This window comes from Penicillium diatomitis (assembly GCF_028827545.1).
Source record: "Penicillium diatomitis strain IBT 30728 chromosome Unknown utg000012l_segment0_segment0, whole genome shotgun sequence".
Taxonomy (NCBI): domain Eukaryota; kingdom Fungi; phylum Ascomycota; class Eurotiomycetes; order Eurotiales; family Aspergillaceae; genus Penicillium; species Penicillium diatomitis.
Window position 1 is genome coordinate 1,516,211 of NW_026623184.1, and position 15,435 is coordinate 1,531,645.

Here is a 15,435-nt window from a genome sequence, read left to right on the forward strand (position 1 = left end):
GCCAGACACGGAACCGAATCAGAATCCCAGCTCACCCGAAAGGCTCCTCCATCTGTCACGATCAGTCCCCCAGTCGAGACCCCTCCCTTCCCAACATGATGACTTGAACCCAGCCCGAACGTCTCCACGATCAAACCCCAGGAGATACAATAGACCCGGGCCCTCACCTGCTTTTCTCCCAAGGCAGAGCGTACACGATATGGTTGGGGCTTGATTCCTGAACGAGCCGGGTAATGTGGGAATATGGGCTTGAGAAAATATGGAAAGCACTTAGCCTGGCCTGTAGCTGATCCACTTTCGTGATTAACGGGGCGAAAGCGTACGGAGTCCGGTGTACGTAGTCATGAGATGGGGGGTTTCAAAATGTCCGGCCGGGGTGAAGTGTGCTCGTGGCTTCGTAGACGATTCCTCTCTGTCTTGTTCTCTCTTTCCCCCTACTCCCCGCATGACACGTGCCATGCGAGATACATACAGCACATGAGATGAGATCAAGGCGGGTACTTCTATCTAAGGTTGGGTAAGGTAGATCCAGCCGGGAATTGGTGCTTCGACGGGGCGAGACTCGGGCGGTTGTGTTTATCGTGCTGGCTTGGGGCACGTGACTCGAGAGGTAGGGTAGGTAGTCAAGAGACTATAAGTACTAAAGTAGTAGGTTCCTAGGTATTGTCCACGCTTGCACGAGAGACGTATTACGTAGTGCTTGATACGTGGTCCATACCACACTTGTTTTGACGGTGCTGTATTTCTACTACCGAGCTTGATTCAACTACAATGAGTATGAGAATCAGAAAGAAAGAGACGGAGGGAATGATTGGCACGCAGTAATGGGGTATGTTATTAAGATATGGAATCAACTAAAGCTCGATCCGTGTTGGTAGCAGCAACCAAAAAAAAATACTTTCATAGAATCGTTAAATCTCGTTGCGGTGATACGCATGGAGAATCAAGGCATGTAACGAGAATCACATCGGATTGAAAATCGAGGCACGAGGGCTGTTTTTGTAGGGGCCCCCCGGCCAATGGAGGTATGCCCATGAGGGCTTCATCCTGAAACATGCATCACGGAGGATAGACGGCCTCTGGGGTAGAACGAGATGAGATGCGCATGATCCGCCAAATTGTCGATAAGAACCAAAAAAAAACCAATACAATTTTTGGGGCATCAAATTACCACGAACTCGGTCCAAACTTCTCGCCGTCGGCAAGGGGGATTTGAATGGCCGTACCGGAGGCATCCATGGTGTTGACCGCAATGTCGGTGCCCCACCAGGAAGGGAAATTGGTGCTGGTCAAGGTGAGGGCAAGGAAGATAAGGATGGTGCACAGAGCCAGACCAACGTCCAATCCGGCGGAGAGAACGTAGTTGTACTGCATCCACCACCCGCGATAACGGTCCCGAATCCACTTGTTGAAGATGAATCCAACGATACCCCAGGCGAGATAGTTCAGGGGAGTAGCGGGAGGAATGAGACCTGCTCCGCTGAAGATGATGGGAGCCGAGAGGTAACGAATACCGGAACGGGGGAAGAAGCGCGCACCCAGGTAGATGAGCACGGGGAGAATGGCACCGGCAATCCAGAAGAACATCATGCCGTTGTACAGTTCGCCACTGGAGAACATGCGAGACGGACCAATGACACCCCAAATGACCGAGGCGTTGAAGAAGACACGGCCGTTGGGGCAGGTGAAGTGGTTCGGCTGGTGAGCCTGGCAAACCCCCTTGATGGCACCCAGAGCCCAGTTCATCACGCCGATTTGGACCACCGAGGACCACAGGCCGGCAACCATCTGCGCGGCAAAGGTCACGCGAGGAGGGATCTTCATGTAGTGACCTAAACAACAAGAGCGCGGTGGGTTAGAAAAGTGTTTCAACATCGAATTCGAGATTCTTAGATGACTCAAGAAGAAAGATGGGAGAGGAACGTACCGAGCTTGAGATCCTGGGAAAAGTACATGCCCTGGTACATGCTCATGTATCCGTAGGTCTTGAACAACATCATCGACATGGGTTTACCGGGTTGCATGTAACCAATGATGAACTCGGTCAACACGTTGAGTCCAATGTCGATGTTGGTCGAAGCCTTGACGATCCCGAGGGGGACAAACCAAAGCGCAGCAATGATCAAGGAGATGAAGAACGCCCACCAGGTCATGTGCGTCTCATAACCCAACACCACGCCTAGGGCCATGCCGATCATGACCAGGGTAATGGCGGCATACCACCACAGGGGGACGGGCTTGAAGCGAGACATGAGGCGGCTGTGCACGTCTTCATCCTCGACCGCATTCACCGCGCGGAAGCGAGCCCAGATATCGGATCCGTGGAAGAGAATGGTGTGCAGGATGACCGCGACAATACCAGCGAAGGACAGACCGTAGTTGATGGTGAAGGTGGTGGACAAGAAGAGAGGAGAGTACTTCTTGTATTGAGCCAGATCAAAAGTGAACTGGGGGGTTAAGATCCGGGAGACATTGTACAGGCTTGCGGTGTTGTCATAACTCTGCGAGTCACTGATGGGCAGATACTTGAAGTAGTAGAGCCCCGAGTAGTGCAGCGCCGGGGTGACGATCCAGAACCAAAGAACCATGCCGATCAGGGTGTTGGCCATGGCATACCAGGGGGCAATCAAGGGACTGAAGTTGAAGCCGGAAATTTGCGTCCAATCAAAGGTGAGGGGGATCATGGACAAGCCAGTCCAGCCGCCAAAGAGCTGGTTGACGACGGCGTTCTGAGGCTTGATCCAGGTGACCCAGGCAAACACACTCAGGAAGGGGGCAATGTAGCCGGGGAACCAGTACCAACAGAAGGAGCCGATCATGGCGTACAGGAACAGACGGTAACGCCCAAGCTTCCAACCGTTGACCTTGCTGGGGTCCGGAAGGGTCGAATCGTGCAGCGCGGAGAAGAGCGCTGTGTTGATCAAGGTGGAGGGCCAGATCATGGCTGCGGGCTGGACCAGGTATTTGGTGAAGAAGCCAGCCAAACCGAAACCCAGCATCTGCGTCGAGATACACATGAAGATCTCAAAGGCCCAGCCAAAGTTCTGCTTGTAGAAGGCGCGCTGGGCCAGCAGGACATCGGTGGCGTAGGCGGCACCACCACCGAAGGTGGCATTGGCCATGATGACCACCAGAGCATGCTCCTTCTTGCTGAAGCGACCGGGGTTGAGCTGGCAGGGAATGCCGAAGAACTTGAACTTCAGGTTGGGCATCCAGAACTCCCAGGCCTTACCGACTGGGTAGGCGACGACCTGGGCGATGTAGGAAGGAATGACAATGTAGGGCTGACGCATGGAGAACAGCATGTTCAAGGCGGAACCGATAGTGGCGAAGAGCAGACCGATCACCCAGGCGCGGATGGTATTGGAGTGACCACCCTCATCGACATTGGAGACGGCGGCGCGGACCTCGGGGTAGATGGAGTTGTCCAGCAGCTCGTGGGCGATCTCGATCTGGGCGCCCTTGCTATCGGTATGCAGGGCCTGGTCTAGCTCTTCTTCGACATCGCGAGGCAAGTTGGGATCCCAATGGTGATGTTCCTTGAGATGCTGCAACTTGGTAATGGTCTCAGTCGGTGCATTCTCATCGACCTCGGCACCCGAGGTGACGCCAATGGCGGGATCGTTCTTCTCCATCATAGGCCTAGGTGGGACAGATCGTTCAGATCTATGAGCCAGGCCAGAATGAAAATTGGAGAGGAGGTGGAGTGGATGCAAGTCAGGAAGAAAAAGAGAGAAGGAGAAGTGAGGGGGTGGGCTGTCGAGGGGTCTTTATGTAGTATCAGATCTGGGGGGGGGGGTTGAAGGGCAATCTCGTGAGTGCACTTGACCTCTTGTGTCAGTGTGAGAGGTTTAGTGTAGTACCTTCGTCTAGTCAACTACTCTTCTCTCTCTCTCTCTCTCTGTCTCTCTCTCTCTCTCTCTTCGTCGGCTTTCACTCACTTGAGTCACCTTTGCCGCTGCAGAGTCCACCAGCCCTGTGTGTACTAGTGTAGTGTGTGGTGTGTACACGCCTTGCTATGTACATGGGTGGATACCGGTAGTTTTTTCGTATCATGTTCTTTTTTTTTTTGGACTCGATGCATTAGGTTATCGCACTATCATCATCTGTAAGTGAGTGTGGAGGATCCGGCCTGGCACTGGGTCCTCATCTTGTCCAGATCCTCCACTTCATTGGAGGGTGTACTTTGGCGTCCCGAGTGCGCTTGAACGTCCCTGCGCGTGCCGACGGTCCTCCGCCTTATCGGGCCTTGGCGTCTTCCCAAAAGGGGACGATTGGCATCTCGGAGACCAGACTGGACAGCCAGAGCGGAGTGGGGGTTGCACTCAGTTGCATCGACCACAGCTCCCGACGAGTCGTCCACGGTTGAATCACGACGGGAGCGGAGATATCGCTGGCAATGTAACGCTGAAGACGACCATGCGGGCACTCCGCGTGAGAATCCAGCGCATGGACGGATATGGGGAAGTATCGAGTGTGATGGTATGATTGGCGAGGGAAACAATCTATAGTATACACGCAAGAATAGCTGGCCCGAAGGGGACGGGAATTCGAAAAGCGAGAAAATGCTGAAAACCGGAAAAACAAAACAACAGCCAAAAGAAACACTCACCAGATAAAAAGCTAAAAAATGGTAAAAAGGTGCAAAGAAAAGAAAGCAATCCAAGCAGCAATGAAAAGAAAAGTGGAGAAGGTGCGGGTGGGGACCACGAGATTCGGGCAAGTGGGCGCACGGATAGCAACACTAAATCGGGGAGATAAAAGGCAATCATCAGAGCACAAGAGTCGAGGTGACAAAGAACACACGAAGAGGAAACGGGCAATGGAAATCGAGTCCATGGTACGAACCGGAGCCAGGAGCGTACCTGACTTATCATTGACTGTATTCCCGGAATATCCCAGTCGATCTCAGGCACCGAGTTGGAGGTAAATAGTGGAAGCGGCACGGAAAAGCGACAATTGTCGAATGATGGTCCTAGACTACTACCTCGACTATCATATTCCATTAGTCCTACCGAGTACATGATCGAGAAAAAGCGCTGGACGGCGGTGTCACATTCTCGGGGGATCCGCCCGCCAATATGAGTGGAGAGAAAGGTAGTTGTCACGAGCGGCCAGAGCGACGTGTGCGAACATCCGAGAGCCCGCGAGGAACCGCTGAATTCAGGTGGTGCCATCACCATGTGTCGAAGTGTCTCCATGTCGGCTACATCCGAAGCCTGAGGCACTGGCCCCATCCAGATTCACCAGTCGGAGCGGTATGATAGAGGCAACTTCACGTCCCGAGCAGCTCCAAGTTGCCCCCGGACGGTTCGTGATGTGACATGCAGCAACTACCTACGTTCAGTACCGGAGTCATCACTTATGGATTATGTAGGATGTACTATGTACACTTGTCCAGTCCTAGCAAGACTTGAGTTGCGAAACTACAGACGGGCATGCTTCTGCACGATGCACGGCGTGTGGCGCTTCCACGAACCTTCCAGCGCGAAGCTTGACAGCCTCGACCGTTCGAAACCCTGTGGCGCTGGTCCGCATTCCCACCAACTCAAAATGGAATCAAGGGTGAGAAGGGGGCATAGACAAGTCATCTGATCATGGGCGGCGCGGGCGCTGCTTTCCCTGAATAAGGAGGATCGAAGGACCAGCCCGCAGAGCGCATGTCATCGTACAGCACTACAAGTACAGCACTACAAGTACAGTACACACTACAAGTACACACGACAAGCACACACGACAAGTACACACGACAAGTACACACGACAAGTACACACTACACACACTGCACACACTACAACCATTGTAGATCGTGCTAGTAAAGGCTCCAGATCAAGACTGTGTCCAACCAAGCGCATGATCATCATCGCGCAGTACGCAGGACAGCCAATCGATCCAATTTCCGCCTGACAGGTCGCCATCCGAACCAACGCGCCAGCATGCCAAGATCAAGAAGAATTAGGAAGGTGCCTGATGCCTTATCACGGGCCAAATCTGGTGTGAAGCGACGGCATGCCATATCGCTCTCCTCTCACCACCTCCGTTCGGAGAGAACACGGCCTCCCTCCTCATCACGATCATGTCATGGCAAGAGAAGACCGACCGGACCCGATGCTCAGACACGAATCATGCGAAGCACCCCTATCATCCCCGAAGGCGAGATGAACGTCCATCTCGCCTCCTTGATATAATTGCCCGACACGGGCAATATGCTCAGAGCGCAGATAGCGGCGTTCGTGGCAAAGGACACCCGGTAGCGGTACCCCCGGGTAGGACCCTGGGAGGCACCGCCGGGCCCTGCTCAAGATACACTTTTCCATCCCGCGTCTTGATTTGCTTGGTAACATTGCTTGTTGTGGCCAAAGTAAGGTATAGTAGTAGTATGTCCGTTCTTGCCAAGTACCGACAGCGCAAGTCTCGCCGTAGCCCTCTATACGCATTGCTCTTCTGACGGAATACAATGCCCTATGAGTTATCGTCCAGGGCTCTTGACTGTAGTCATGGTCATGATCATGATCTCACCCACATGCAATGATAGTATTCCCGTCGTTATCCACGATGAGATCGGACAAGGGCACGAGGCCAGAGACATGACAGTGAATCAGCGGAGCATCCGAGGGTCCACCAGCCGGGGGGAGGGCAGAGCCTCTCTGTATGGTGGAAACAGGTGATGCTAAGACCTTGAGATTGACCGTCCAGCGTTCTGAGTTTGGAGCTGCAGGGACGGACGGACATTGGGCGTACGTCCGTGCCTCACCCTGAAGGCGAGTCCGACACCCGGTCGCTTACTAGTGGCTTTGTTTCTTATCCAAGCCTATAGGCAATCGCCAACTCTTGCGCAGCCGGAGTCGGCTGATTCGGATTCGTGAACAGGGAAAAGCCAAAACCCTCTCCCAGGAAAGAGATAGGAGTGGCGTAGCGTTGCCCCCCTGGTCATTTCACAAGGTGCCTTACCCAACGAGGCCATCGTGCGGATCTTTCCACCGGCGGACTATCAGACGGGGTGATGTGTCTCAATTGTCAATTTCCATCACAGAGGACTCCCATCTCGTCCTCCAAACGACCTGACTCAACTCCATCCTCCTCCGTTCTCCGGGGAGTCAGGTGGTGCAGTCCGAACTCCGAAGGGTCCCCCCCCCCCTTCGCCAATCTCCGGATGACCCGCTCGACTGACGAGCTTGTTGACGTTAAGCCGATGTGGCCCAAGCTAGGCGAACTCTTGACTCACGGAGACGACGTGAAACGGGAGTCTTGGACCTCGGTCGACCAAGATTACTTGCATCGCTCTGGATTCTGGCTCCGGTTCTCTGGAAGGTGGGATGGATTTGCGCTGTGGAGAAGTGGGGCAAGGAGAGGTGCGGTGGTACTCAAATCAGAGAGGGTGATCCACTCAGACGGCGCGTCGGAACAGTTGGCCCAGCGGTGAGCACCGTCACTCGTCGAGCGGCCCCTCTCCCAGCGTCTTATCATCTTGGCAGTGCTGATAAGCTGCCAGGAGATGCCGAACTGGGAGTCAGTGCAGAAGCGGAATTGGTCTCAACGCCACCGGTCGGCCGGCATTCCTTCCTGGGCCATCATTCGAGGCGCGAGGGACTTGGTGTGTGTGCCACGTTTCCTTGGCAGGTCGCATCTCCGACGGACGATCCGGAGCTGAGAGACAAAAGAGAGTCATTTGGAAGTCCAGAGTCGGGTCACAGCCGCAACGGGGGGACTGTGCAAACGTGCCCAACACCTGTCCGCGTCTGGGGAAGACGGACTCGCTGGGACGTGGAGACCAGAAGAGAGTCCACCTGAGCAGGACGGATACCACGATCGAGAAGAAAAGAGAGCAAGACACGCAGAATCACGCGGTGAACTCCGCTGACTGCGCCGGTCCCGAATCAACAACCCCAGTGGTCGGTATATCGTTTGCGAGGAAGGGTCCCTCATCCTCCAGATAAGCCTCCCCCGTGTTCTTGGCTTTTCCCGTCCACCCCAGGCAAAGAGACGAGAGGTTCCTTCCCTTCGCTGGTAGAGTACAGAGGACGGACTCTGTGGCTTTGTCGGTCGAGGGAGGGTTCCTCCGGGAACCTAGGTCCCAGGAGTCTAGGCTGGTGAACCACGTGAAAGTTGCTAATGGGCATTAGTCAATAACCATGCTTGGAGCTCTATCGTCGCACCAAGTGCAAGATGGGCAAGGAATCGGACGTCCAAAGTGGAGGCCATGCACAGTGCACGGTGCAACGTGCATGCAATTTGCGACTTACTACTCTTAGCAAGACCAAAAGACCCCCTGGAGACCCTGATTACCCCAGCGTTTTGCCAGTAAACAAGTCGAGAACTCCAACTCGGCGTGCAAAATTCTGGGGAACTTCCCAATTCGGGTCGTTTCCATAGCGCACGTCAATTCCTCTTTCATCAGTTGCCTGCTTCTTTGCATACACTCAGGAACCCTGGCCCGAGGGTACTTCCAAACTTAGTAGCTGGATTGACTCTGGGGTTGGGGGTAGGGTCACTCCGTTGTGGAGAGCCCGCACGGAGTCGTGCAGGGTTGTGCTCAGCGCAACACCGTCTTGCCAACGGAGTAAGAATTGATCCCTGCTTGAGTGGCCTATGAGCGTGCGATGATTTCCCGGGGTCGGATGTCCCGGGGTCGGATGCAACCTTGAATCGACCCGCCACCGCGAAATGCGGGGGAAAGGGAGGCGGCCCAAGTCATGCAAAGGCGATACTTTGGCAGGTCCTGTACCTGTTGCCTGTCTCGATGCGGGCGTGAAACTAGTGGCGTGCACTATGACCTCCAGCGGCTGGCGCCGGCGTTTGCATTGTTTGGATGACGGTTGTGCCTTCTTTCAAAGCTTTGCACTCGGACGTCCGAAGGTTCAGTTGGCACATGATGCTTAGCGGATGCCAAGAGAATTCATCTCTTGGGGGTAACGTATCAACGGTGAAGTTGAGTACCATCGATTGGATTGACTTAGTCATGGGCTGCTTTGAGAGTCTATGAGATCGATCCTTGGACACAAAGTCAAATGCTGCGGCGGTCGGGATACGGTGCTCGACAGTCGATGTGGCGGAGAGCTCGAGGACCCGGCAAGTTGCAAAAAGTCATCATGGGCGGGGCGTGAAAAGAAAAGCCATATCGTGGCTTTGGTTTTCGTTTTGGAGTCTCTTCTCTTGCCAGAAAAAGACTGAGCGAGATATACCGAGTTGATAGTCCGAAGGGCCTCTCACGGTACTGCAGCTGAGAGCCTGAGACTGTCAAGAGTCAACGGATGTTGAAGATCCCGTGACCTGTCGATTGGAAGACACCCAGAAAACAACCTGCCACTACTTGGGAGCTTTCCATGCCTCTTAAGAATTTTTGCAATCCCTCTATGAACTCACTCCTTGTGGATTGATATTCTTGAGATCTACCACGCGCACCTAACGCCATTGGCGGAGGTTTTTCTCGCCGAATACAAATTCATCCGTGGTGCCCTTCTTGCAACTGCGCAAATTGTTCTGCGAAACAGCGTCGATCTACCGGGCTGGAAGGGAGTAACATGGGTTAGCTGATACGGGAAAATCACAGGTACCACTCCCGTCCTGTTTCACTGTTAAGCAAATGGCTCAGAGTCCGACTTTGCGGATTCTCAAGGCCACTAAAGAGGCAAGTCGTAGCCGGGATTGAGAGAGGTTCGTGGTCCACTGACGATGAGATCATGGCCATGGGTATTCCCAGTCTTGTCCGCAGCGTGATCAACAGCTGCAACAAAAAAAACCAGCCATGCTTCGGCCAAGAACAATAGCCCCCAGGCTCTACAGTAATGTCCATTAGCATGATGCTACTCCCCATGAGACCTTGGCCTATTAGATCTTGTCAAGGAAATGACACAGAAAAGGGTTCCACCCGCCATTTCGCCGCCCCCACGACATCTTATCGCTTTGTACTTCTCAATTGCCATGTCTGGCCTGTTTTCTCAGGTGGGCTGCCGCCCCTCCCTGGGGCTCCTTGGAACCGCCCGAGACCCACCCGCAGCTAAGCATTTCCGGGGATATCGCCGTCTCCATGTTCGAGATACCCCCGGCTTGACTATTGGGTAACCTTGGAAGGCTCTAGGTACAGCGGTACCCTCGCTGACACTTTGACGCAGATCCTCCATCCTAGGACGCGGTTGGACCAAGTGCCTTACTACGTACTAGTACTGTAGTTAAGTACTAAGTACTTAGGTAAGTAGTGATACTACAGGTGCAGGGATATCGCCCTGGTACAATTGAAAGTTACGGCTGACCATGCATGGACATGGACTAATCAGGTGGAAGTTCCAAGGAGCCTACATGTAGGTCTATATAGACGGCGGCTATTTCAGGCAGTTTACGCTTTACAGGGCGCACTTTGCTGGGTTCAAGTTGACATATGCATGCTTGTCTTTTGATTCCGTCAATTCTCTAGTTTGCAGTTCCGTGGACGGACGCGGACAACCCCAGTTGCTAATGGAGGTGGTATGGGTATATGCATCGGGTCAAAGATGGATCCATTGCAGGTGCCTAGGTGGAGGTCGGAGTTACCTTGACATTAATCTCATGTGATAATTGAACAAACTGTCATTATACGGATGGAATCATTCTAATATGGAATCTGCCAGCTAAAGAGGAGCAAGATGTATATCAACGCATTTAAAAGTATTTCTTGGCTGGTAAGCAAGACAGGGCTCGTTCATGATCGAAACGCTGAATGTAAAGTAAGAAAATGTTAGCGAAAATGTCGTCATAGCCAGGCTGTACTCTCTGTGATGCGTATCTAACAGATTCGAATGAGTATTCATTCAGCTGAAGAAAGATGAGCTTTACCGCAGACGTGAAGATCCGCAACTAACCTAAAGAAACCGAACTGTTCCTGGCATCCAGACATCTGACCCAAGGAATGGATAGACCCAGCTTGCATGGGATTTCGACTCGGAATTCTGATGTCTGACTAAACCAGACATGTCGAGCAGTATCGTGAAAGTTCGAGGCGAGAGGATGGACCATTGTTTGAGGCCATGACTCGTCCGCGCACTCGGCGTAGAACCTTGCTCGGTATGTCATTCTCCAGGTGGACATCAAGAGCTTATCGTGTTGATATTGAGGCCTTTTGTCATCAGGCGCTAGTAGAATCCATTTCTGTGATGTCCTGTCGGCTATGACCGGACTGTCATATATCACCCGTCTCTTGCGAATGTTATTGATTGAGAGTGTAAAGCCAGTTGGCACCACAGGCTCGAGTGTAGTCGTGAAGACTTGACCTGACAGGGTTCGTCTCACGTGATAGCCAGTTCCCTTTGTTCATTGGATCAATCGAATGAGAGTGCGAATGATACTCACAGAGGGCAGCCATGAACGATCCATGATCTTGAAGAGGGATCAATGGTGCTGATATAGGCCCTGGTGAATAGTCGTTCTGGACATGGCCCCAAGGGCTGACGACCGCAAGGTTCCATTCACAAAAGCATATTCACATGTGTTGACGAACAGGCAAAGGATACTCTGAAACCGGCTGGACGCTCCCTCTCAAGATCTATCAAGGTAGAGAACGTTAGTATCGAAGGCCGACAATTGGATTAGCTGGATGGATGTATTTCTTGGACCTATCCGGTGGTAGGAACCGTAGGACAAACGATATAGACCAGACGGTCACGTTTCATTTTGACCTGTACTCCAGTGTGGCGCGTGTCCAACATTCAACCCCTGATAAACTCGGCAATTCAAACATCGCAATCCAGCACCAATGACCGGGTCAATCTTCGCTGGATCTTGTATCCAAGAATTTCTCGCTCACATTCATACGGCTCATTCGCTCAGGTCTTGCAACCAGAGCATGTCAGTTACGTTCTTTTCTCAACGCCACCACAAGGCGACAATCAACGCATGATGGATGTTTTCAAAGTGACATCACTCTCGCCCCCACGAAGCAGCTATATAACAGGAGACTGAGCATGCTCGATTGTCAACCCCCTCCTTCTGTAGATGGTGGAATGCTGTCTGATTGACAGATGCGACAATTCAACCTGGCCCCATACAGCCCGACATGAATCTGGATCTGCCCTCCGTTGCCGAGCTCAAACAAGCCGCCGAGGCTGGGCAGCGCATCACGTCCGATGATGTGTCTGCCATCTCTCAAGTGGAGAACCGATTGACTGGGCGAGGACCGGTCCGCGGTGGACCAGCAGGTACGGGTCGTTGTTGCAATCTCGCCTGCAACCGTGCCATTTCGGGGAGAGGCGGAAGACAAACAAATACTGATGTAATATGGTTTCCTACAGCCACCGCCCAAAGTATAGCCATGAAGCAAATGAACTTCGACAGTACGGTGGAAGAGATTGCTCGCAAGCCACCGAATCTCATAACTCAGGACGATGCCCGAACAATACAGTCAATGGAGGTATGTGCAGTCTGGATCGAACTGCTCGAGTTCAATGAGAATTCCAGAGACGGCGGGACGGCGGGATAACATTCCGTGTCGTGTTGATCGGTGTCGCTGACGAGTCCATCTCTCCCGTCTTTCGATAGGGTCGCGCCTTCAACAGACCCCCCGGAAGTGATTCCATCTCTGCGCAAGTTCGCTCCATCGCCAATCGCAACGAATACTACCACGTGCCTGTGATGCCCATCGACCCGATGTATATCAACCGGGACTTTTCACGTGATACACAGCGCACCGAGAGCGTGTACCGTGGAGAGCCAGTGTCTTCCTACAACACGGCAGTGAATACAGAGGTGAGTCAGGTGGCTCACGATGAAGTCCGTGTTCTGGGCTGGACTGGACGACGCCTAAAGATTCATGCTGATTGGGCCTGTTCCAGAGCGCCGCCGACAAGCTTGGAAATCTGTGGCTAGGCAGTCCGTAGGAGCGTTGGAACTGCAGACCATCACTTGGAATGGATGTATAGATGAGTGACTCGTACATTTCATGCAAAGCGCATTCCACATACATGTCCAATACTGTCAAAACTGCATTTGTGGCTTCTCGTTTGAACGCAATTCCGGAAGCAGAAATGGTGGCCAGTCGAAGGGATTTGGGAAGACAACATTACAAGCACGCTGTGTCAAGTGGATTGTTCTACCTGCAGAATTGGGAGGTTTTGTTCTCCAATGTTTCATACATCAAGATAAGTTGCAGCTGCTGTCCTGGACATTTGGATAATTCAGGCGTATTCACCATGGGCCGGGGCGTGCCTAACAGCCGTTACGAGGGACTTTCTAAGGTGAGGCTTAAAGCTGCGTGACGGGCTGTGTCAAATTATTCCAATGGATGTAATGTCGAGGCTGAGCATTAGACGTGAAACAGCAGGTAAGCAATGCATGTGGCTATTTATATCCCGCGATCCACCGTCAACGCCTCAACCTTAGTCTTCTCGAGAGTCAAAATATACTTCTACAGTTGGATCTAGGTTCATGTGGGACTGGGCGAGAAGTTACATCTGCCGTGCGGGCGCATCGTCCGCGCCACCGAAGTAAGGTTCGTGAATGGGACTCGGCGCCGTTCGATCGCGCACGACTTGAAGGTTCCAATCACACGAGGATGACTCCGCCACGGAGGCTTGACCGCGGAACTTCTCTCGGGGCGCCCAACGCAGCCGGGAATTGTAATCTTGAATCTTTTCATCCACTGGTGGTGCCCACTTATCGTTGAAAGCTCGTCGTTTTCGCGGTGAGGCGATCCAGAAGACGAGTAGCTGGCTCTTCTCAAGATTATCTTTTAAGTTGAGCTGCGCTGTGCTTGCGAAGGGCCCCCCCTCCAAAGCAGGCAGACACCTCGATTGTTCTTCACGTTGCATTTCACGACCATCGCCTGTTCGGTATTGCCTTCTACCGGGCAACTTCTCCAAGTCTCGTGTCGCTTGTCTCTCCGGTCCACGCCCAGCCCCAGGATCAAGTCCCGTCTGTTGTGCTCACTGGCGAGCGGTGACGGGTGACACGGCGCATCCATTCCGAATCCGCCCTGTTCGCTGCATTGCTGCATTGCAACTAAACTTTATCCAACAGAGCAGCAAACGACCGGGGGTGATTTTGTTTCGCAGTCCAGACTCCAGACTCCAGACTCCAGACTCCAGACAACCATGCAGACTCGCACCCACTTCGCCAATCAAACCCCGCTCCCGAGCTCGATCTCAGAAGATGCGGTGCTTCGAACCCTCCACGACCACGCCGCCATGATCAAGCAGAATCCGCTGGTCATTCACTACGAACGATGTGACCCTCCGGCGAACGCCTCGTCCGAAGATCTCCACGGCATCTGGTACGAGCTGACGGATCGAGTGGCCTACCTGCCCTGGGGCTTGTTACACGGAACGGTCAAGTATCGGGGTTGCTTCCATGATACCCCACGGGGGCTGCGGACACATATCTACGCGCCCATGGGGGTGCACATTCGAAACCTCTGGACGGTCCATCGCCAGGCCGCCAGGGGGAGTGAGGAGGGGGAGGAGACTGGGCCTGCGAGAGACTCGGGAGAGTTGGCTCTGCATGAGGAGATTGAGCTTGCGTGTCCTCTGGGGATGACCACTTTTATCCGTCGCACGCTTTCCCAGGCACATCGGGAATTGGTGAGGCGATTAAGTACGGCTGGGTCGGTCGGTCGGGCGTGAGTCCCGTCGAACGTTTGTGATTGAGCTTCAGCTGGTTTGGGAGACAAGCCGCAAGTGGCACCAAACTCCTGCCCATGCACGTTCTTCATCTCGTCGTTGTCGTCTGAACTCTCGACTGCTGTCAATGATGCTATCTTGGGTATTGCTGCAGAGCTATCCTGGTCCATAACCCGGGTCAGTCTTGCGCATACACACCGGAGACAAGACCTTTCAAGCTGCGCTCTCCCTCCTCCATCTTTGGTCCCACTGGCATAGAGGATGAGGGGTAGAGATCATCGAGATGCGCTGAGAAGTCGGGCGGAACGTCCAGCGAGCAGCCGAGACGGGAGAAGTCTTTGTCATGACGCTGTGACCTTGCATGAATTGGACTTTGGTTCGGGGACTGGGAGGCCGGGCGGTGGGGGGATTTGGAATTCGGGGGGGTCCACTCCGCCCGGTGCCGCAGGCCGCTGAGCGTCATTCCGCCTCAGATGGAGGGGCCGAGAGGGCGATGGTTCGGTGAAGCGGGATCCAGAGATGGTCGAGTCTCGAGACTGCACTGCACTCGAAAGTCGAAGAGCACAAACCCGTTCATCGGTCCATGTTCCACGATCATGGACTCGACTTGCTTGAATGCAGCATCCGTGACGGGACTGGACTCCAATGCGGGCACCAGTCTGCGCCGCCTCCATACAGAAATAAACCCACTCGGTCAACAGCCGAGTGCAGATCCCAACATCAAGGCCCTTCTTCACCTCCAATCCAGTCGTAAGCTGAGCATCGCAGAATGAGACAGGTTCAACACGAGTGACGATCGATTCCGCAGGAACAAAGCCCGATGCAGACATGATTTGGGCCGGTTGGGTCGTGG

At 53.5% G+C, this 15,435-nt stretch overlaps 7 protein-coding genes across 7 annotated transcripts; 3 read left to right on the forward strand and 4 right to left on the reverse strand.

Moving 5' to 3' along the window:
• Positions 1-1,167: 1,167 nt before the first annotated feature.
• Positions 1,168-3,638, reverse strand: optB (small oligopeptide transporter, OPT family; the record flags this gene model as incomplete). Its single annotated transcript, XM_056938012.1, has 2 exons — positions 1,168-1,832; positions 1,928-3,638. The coding sequence occupies 2 exons, from the start codon at positions 3,636-3,638 to the stop codon at positions 1,168-1,170; spliced, it is 2,376 nt and encodes a 791-aa protein (XP_056787104.1).
• Positions 3,639-7,153: 3,515 nt separating this feature from the next.
• On the forward strand, positions 7,154-7,791 carry N7539_008413 (uncharacterized protein; the record flags this gene model as incomplete). The annotated part of the gene is made up of 2 exons (XM_056938013.1): positions 7,154-7,419; positions 7,476-7,791. The coding sequence occupies 2 exons, from the start codon at positions 7,154-7,156 to the stop codon at positions 7,789-7,791; spliced, it is 582 nt and encodes a 193-aa protein (XP_056787105.1).
• A 49-nt stretch (positions 7,792-7,840) lies between these two features.
• Positions 7,841-8,202, reverse strand: N7539_008414 (uncharacterized protein; the record flags this gene model as incomplete). Its single annotated transcript, XM_056938014.1, has 2 exons — positions 7,841-8,109; positions 8,157-8,202. 2 exons carry the CDS (start codon positions 8,200-8,202, stop codon positions 7,841-7,843), a joined length of 315 nt encoding a protein of 104 aa, XP_056787106.1.
• A 3,823-nt stretch (positions 8,203-12,025) lies between these two features.
• On the forward strand, positions 12,026-12,834 carry N7539_008415 (uncharacterized protein; the record flags this gene model as incomplete). Its single annotated transcript, XM_056938015.1, has 3 exons — positions 12,026-12,167; positions 12,261-12,379; positions 12,508-12,834. 3 exons carry the CDS (start codon positions 12,026-12,028, stop codon positions 12,832-12,834), a joined length of 588 nt encoding a protein of 195 aa, XP_056787107.1.
• Positions 12,835-13,412: 578 nt separating this feature from the next.
• Positions 13,413-13,960, reverse strand: N7539_008416 (uncharacterized protein; the record flags this gene model as incomplete). The annotated part of the gene is made up of 2 exons (XM_056938016.1): positions 13,413-13,693; positions 13,753-13,960. 2 exons carry the CDS (start codon positions 13,958-13,960, stop codon positions 13,413-13,415), a joined length of 489 nt encoding a protein of 162 aa, XP_056787108.1.
• Positions 13,961-14,057: 97 nt separating this feature from the next.
• N7539_008417 (uncharacterized protein) lies at positions 14,058-14,585 on the forward strand (the record flags this gene model as incomplete). Its single annotated transcript, XM_056938017.1, has 1 exon — positions 14,058-14,585. One exon carries the CDS (start codon positions 14,058-14,060, stop codon positions 14,583-14,585), a length of 528 nt encoding a protein of 175 aa, XP_056787109.1.
• A 338-nt stretch (positions 14,586-14,923) lies between these two features.
• On the reverse strand, positions 14,924-15,412 carry N7539_008418 (uncharacterized protein; the record flags this gene model as incomplete). Its single annotated transcript, XM_056938018.1, has 1 exon — positions 14,924-15,412. The coding sequence occupies one exon, from the start codon at positions 15,410-15,412 to the stop codon at positions 14,924-14,926; it is 489 nt and encodes a 162-aa protein (XP_056787110.1).
• Positions 15,413-15,435: the final 23 nt, after the last annotated feature.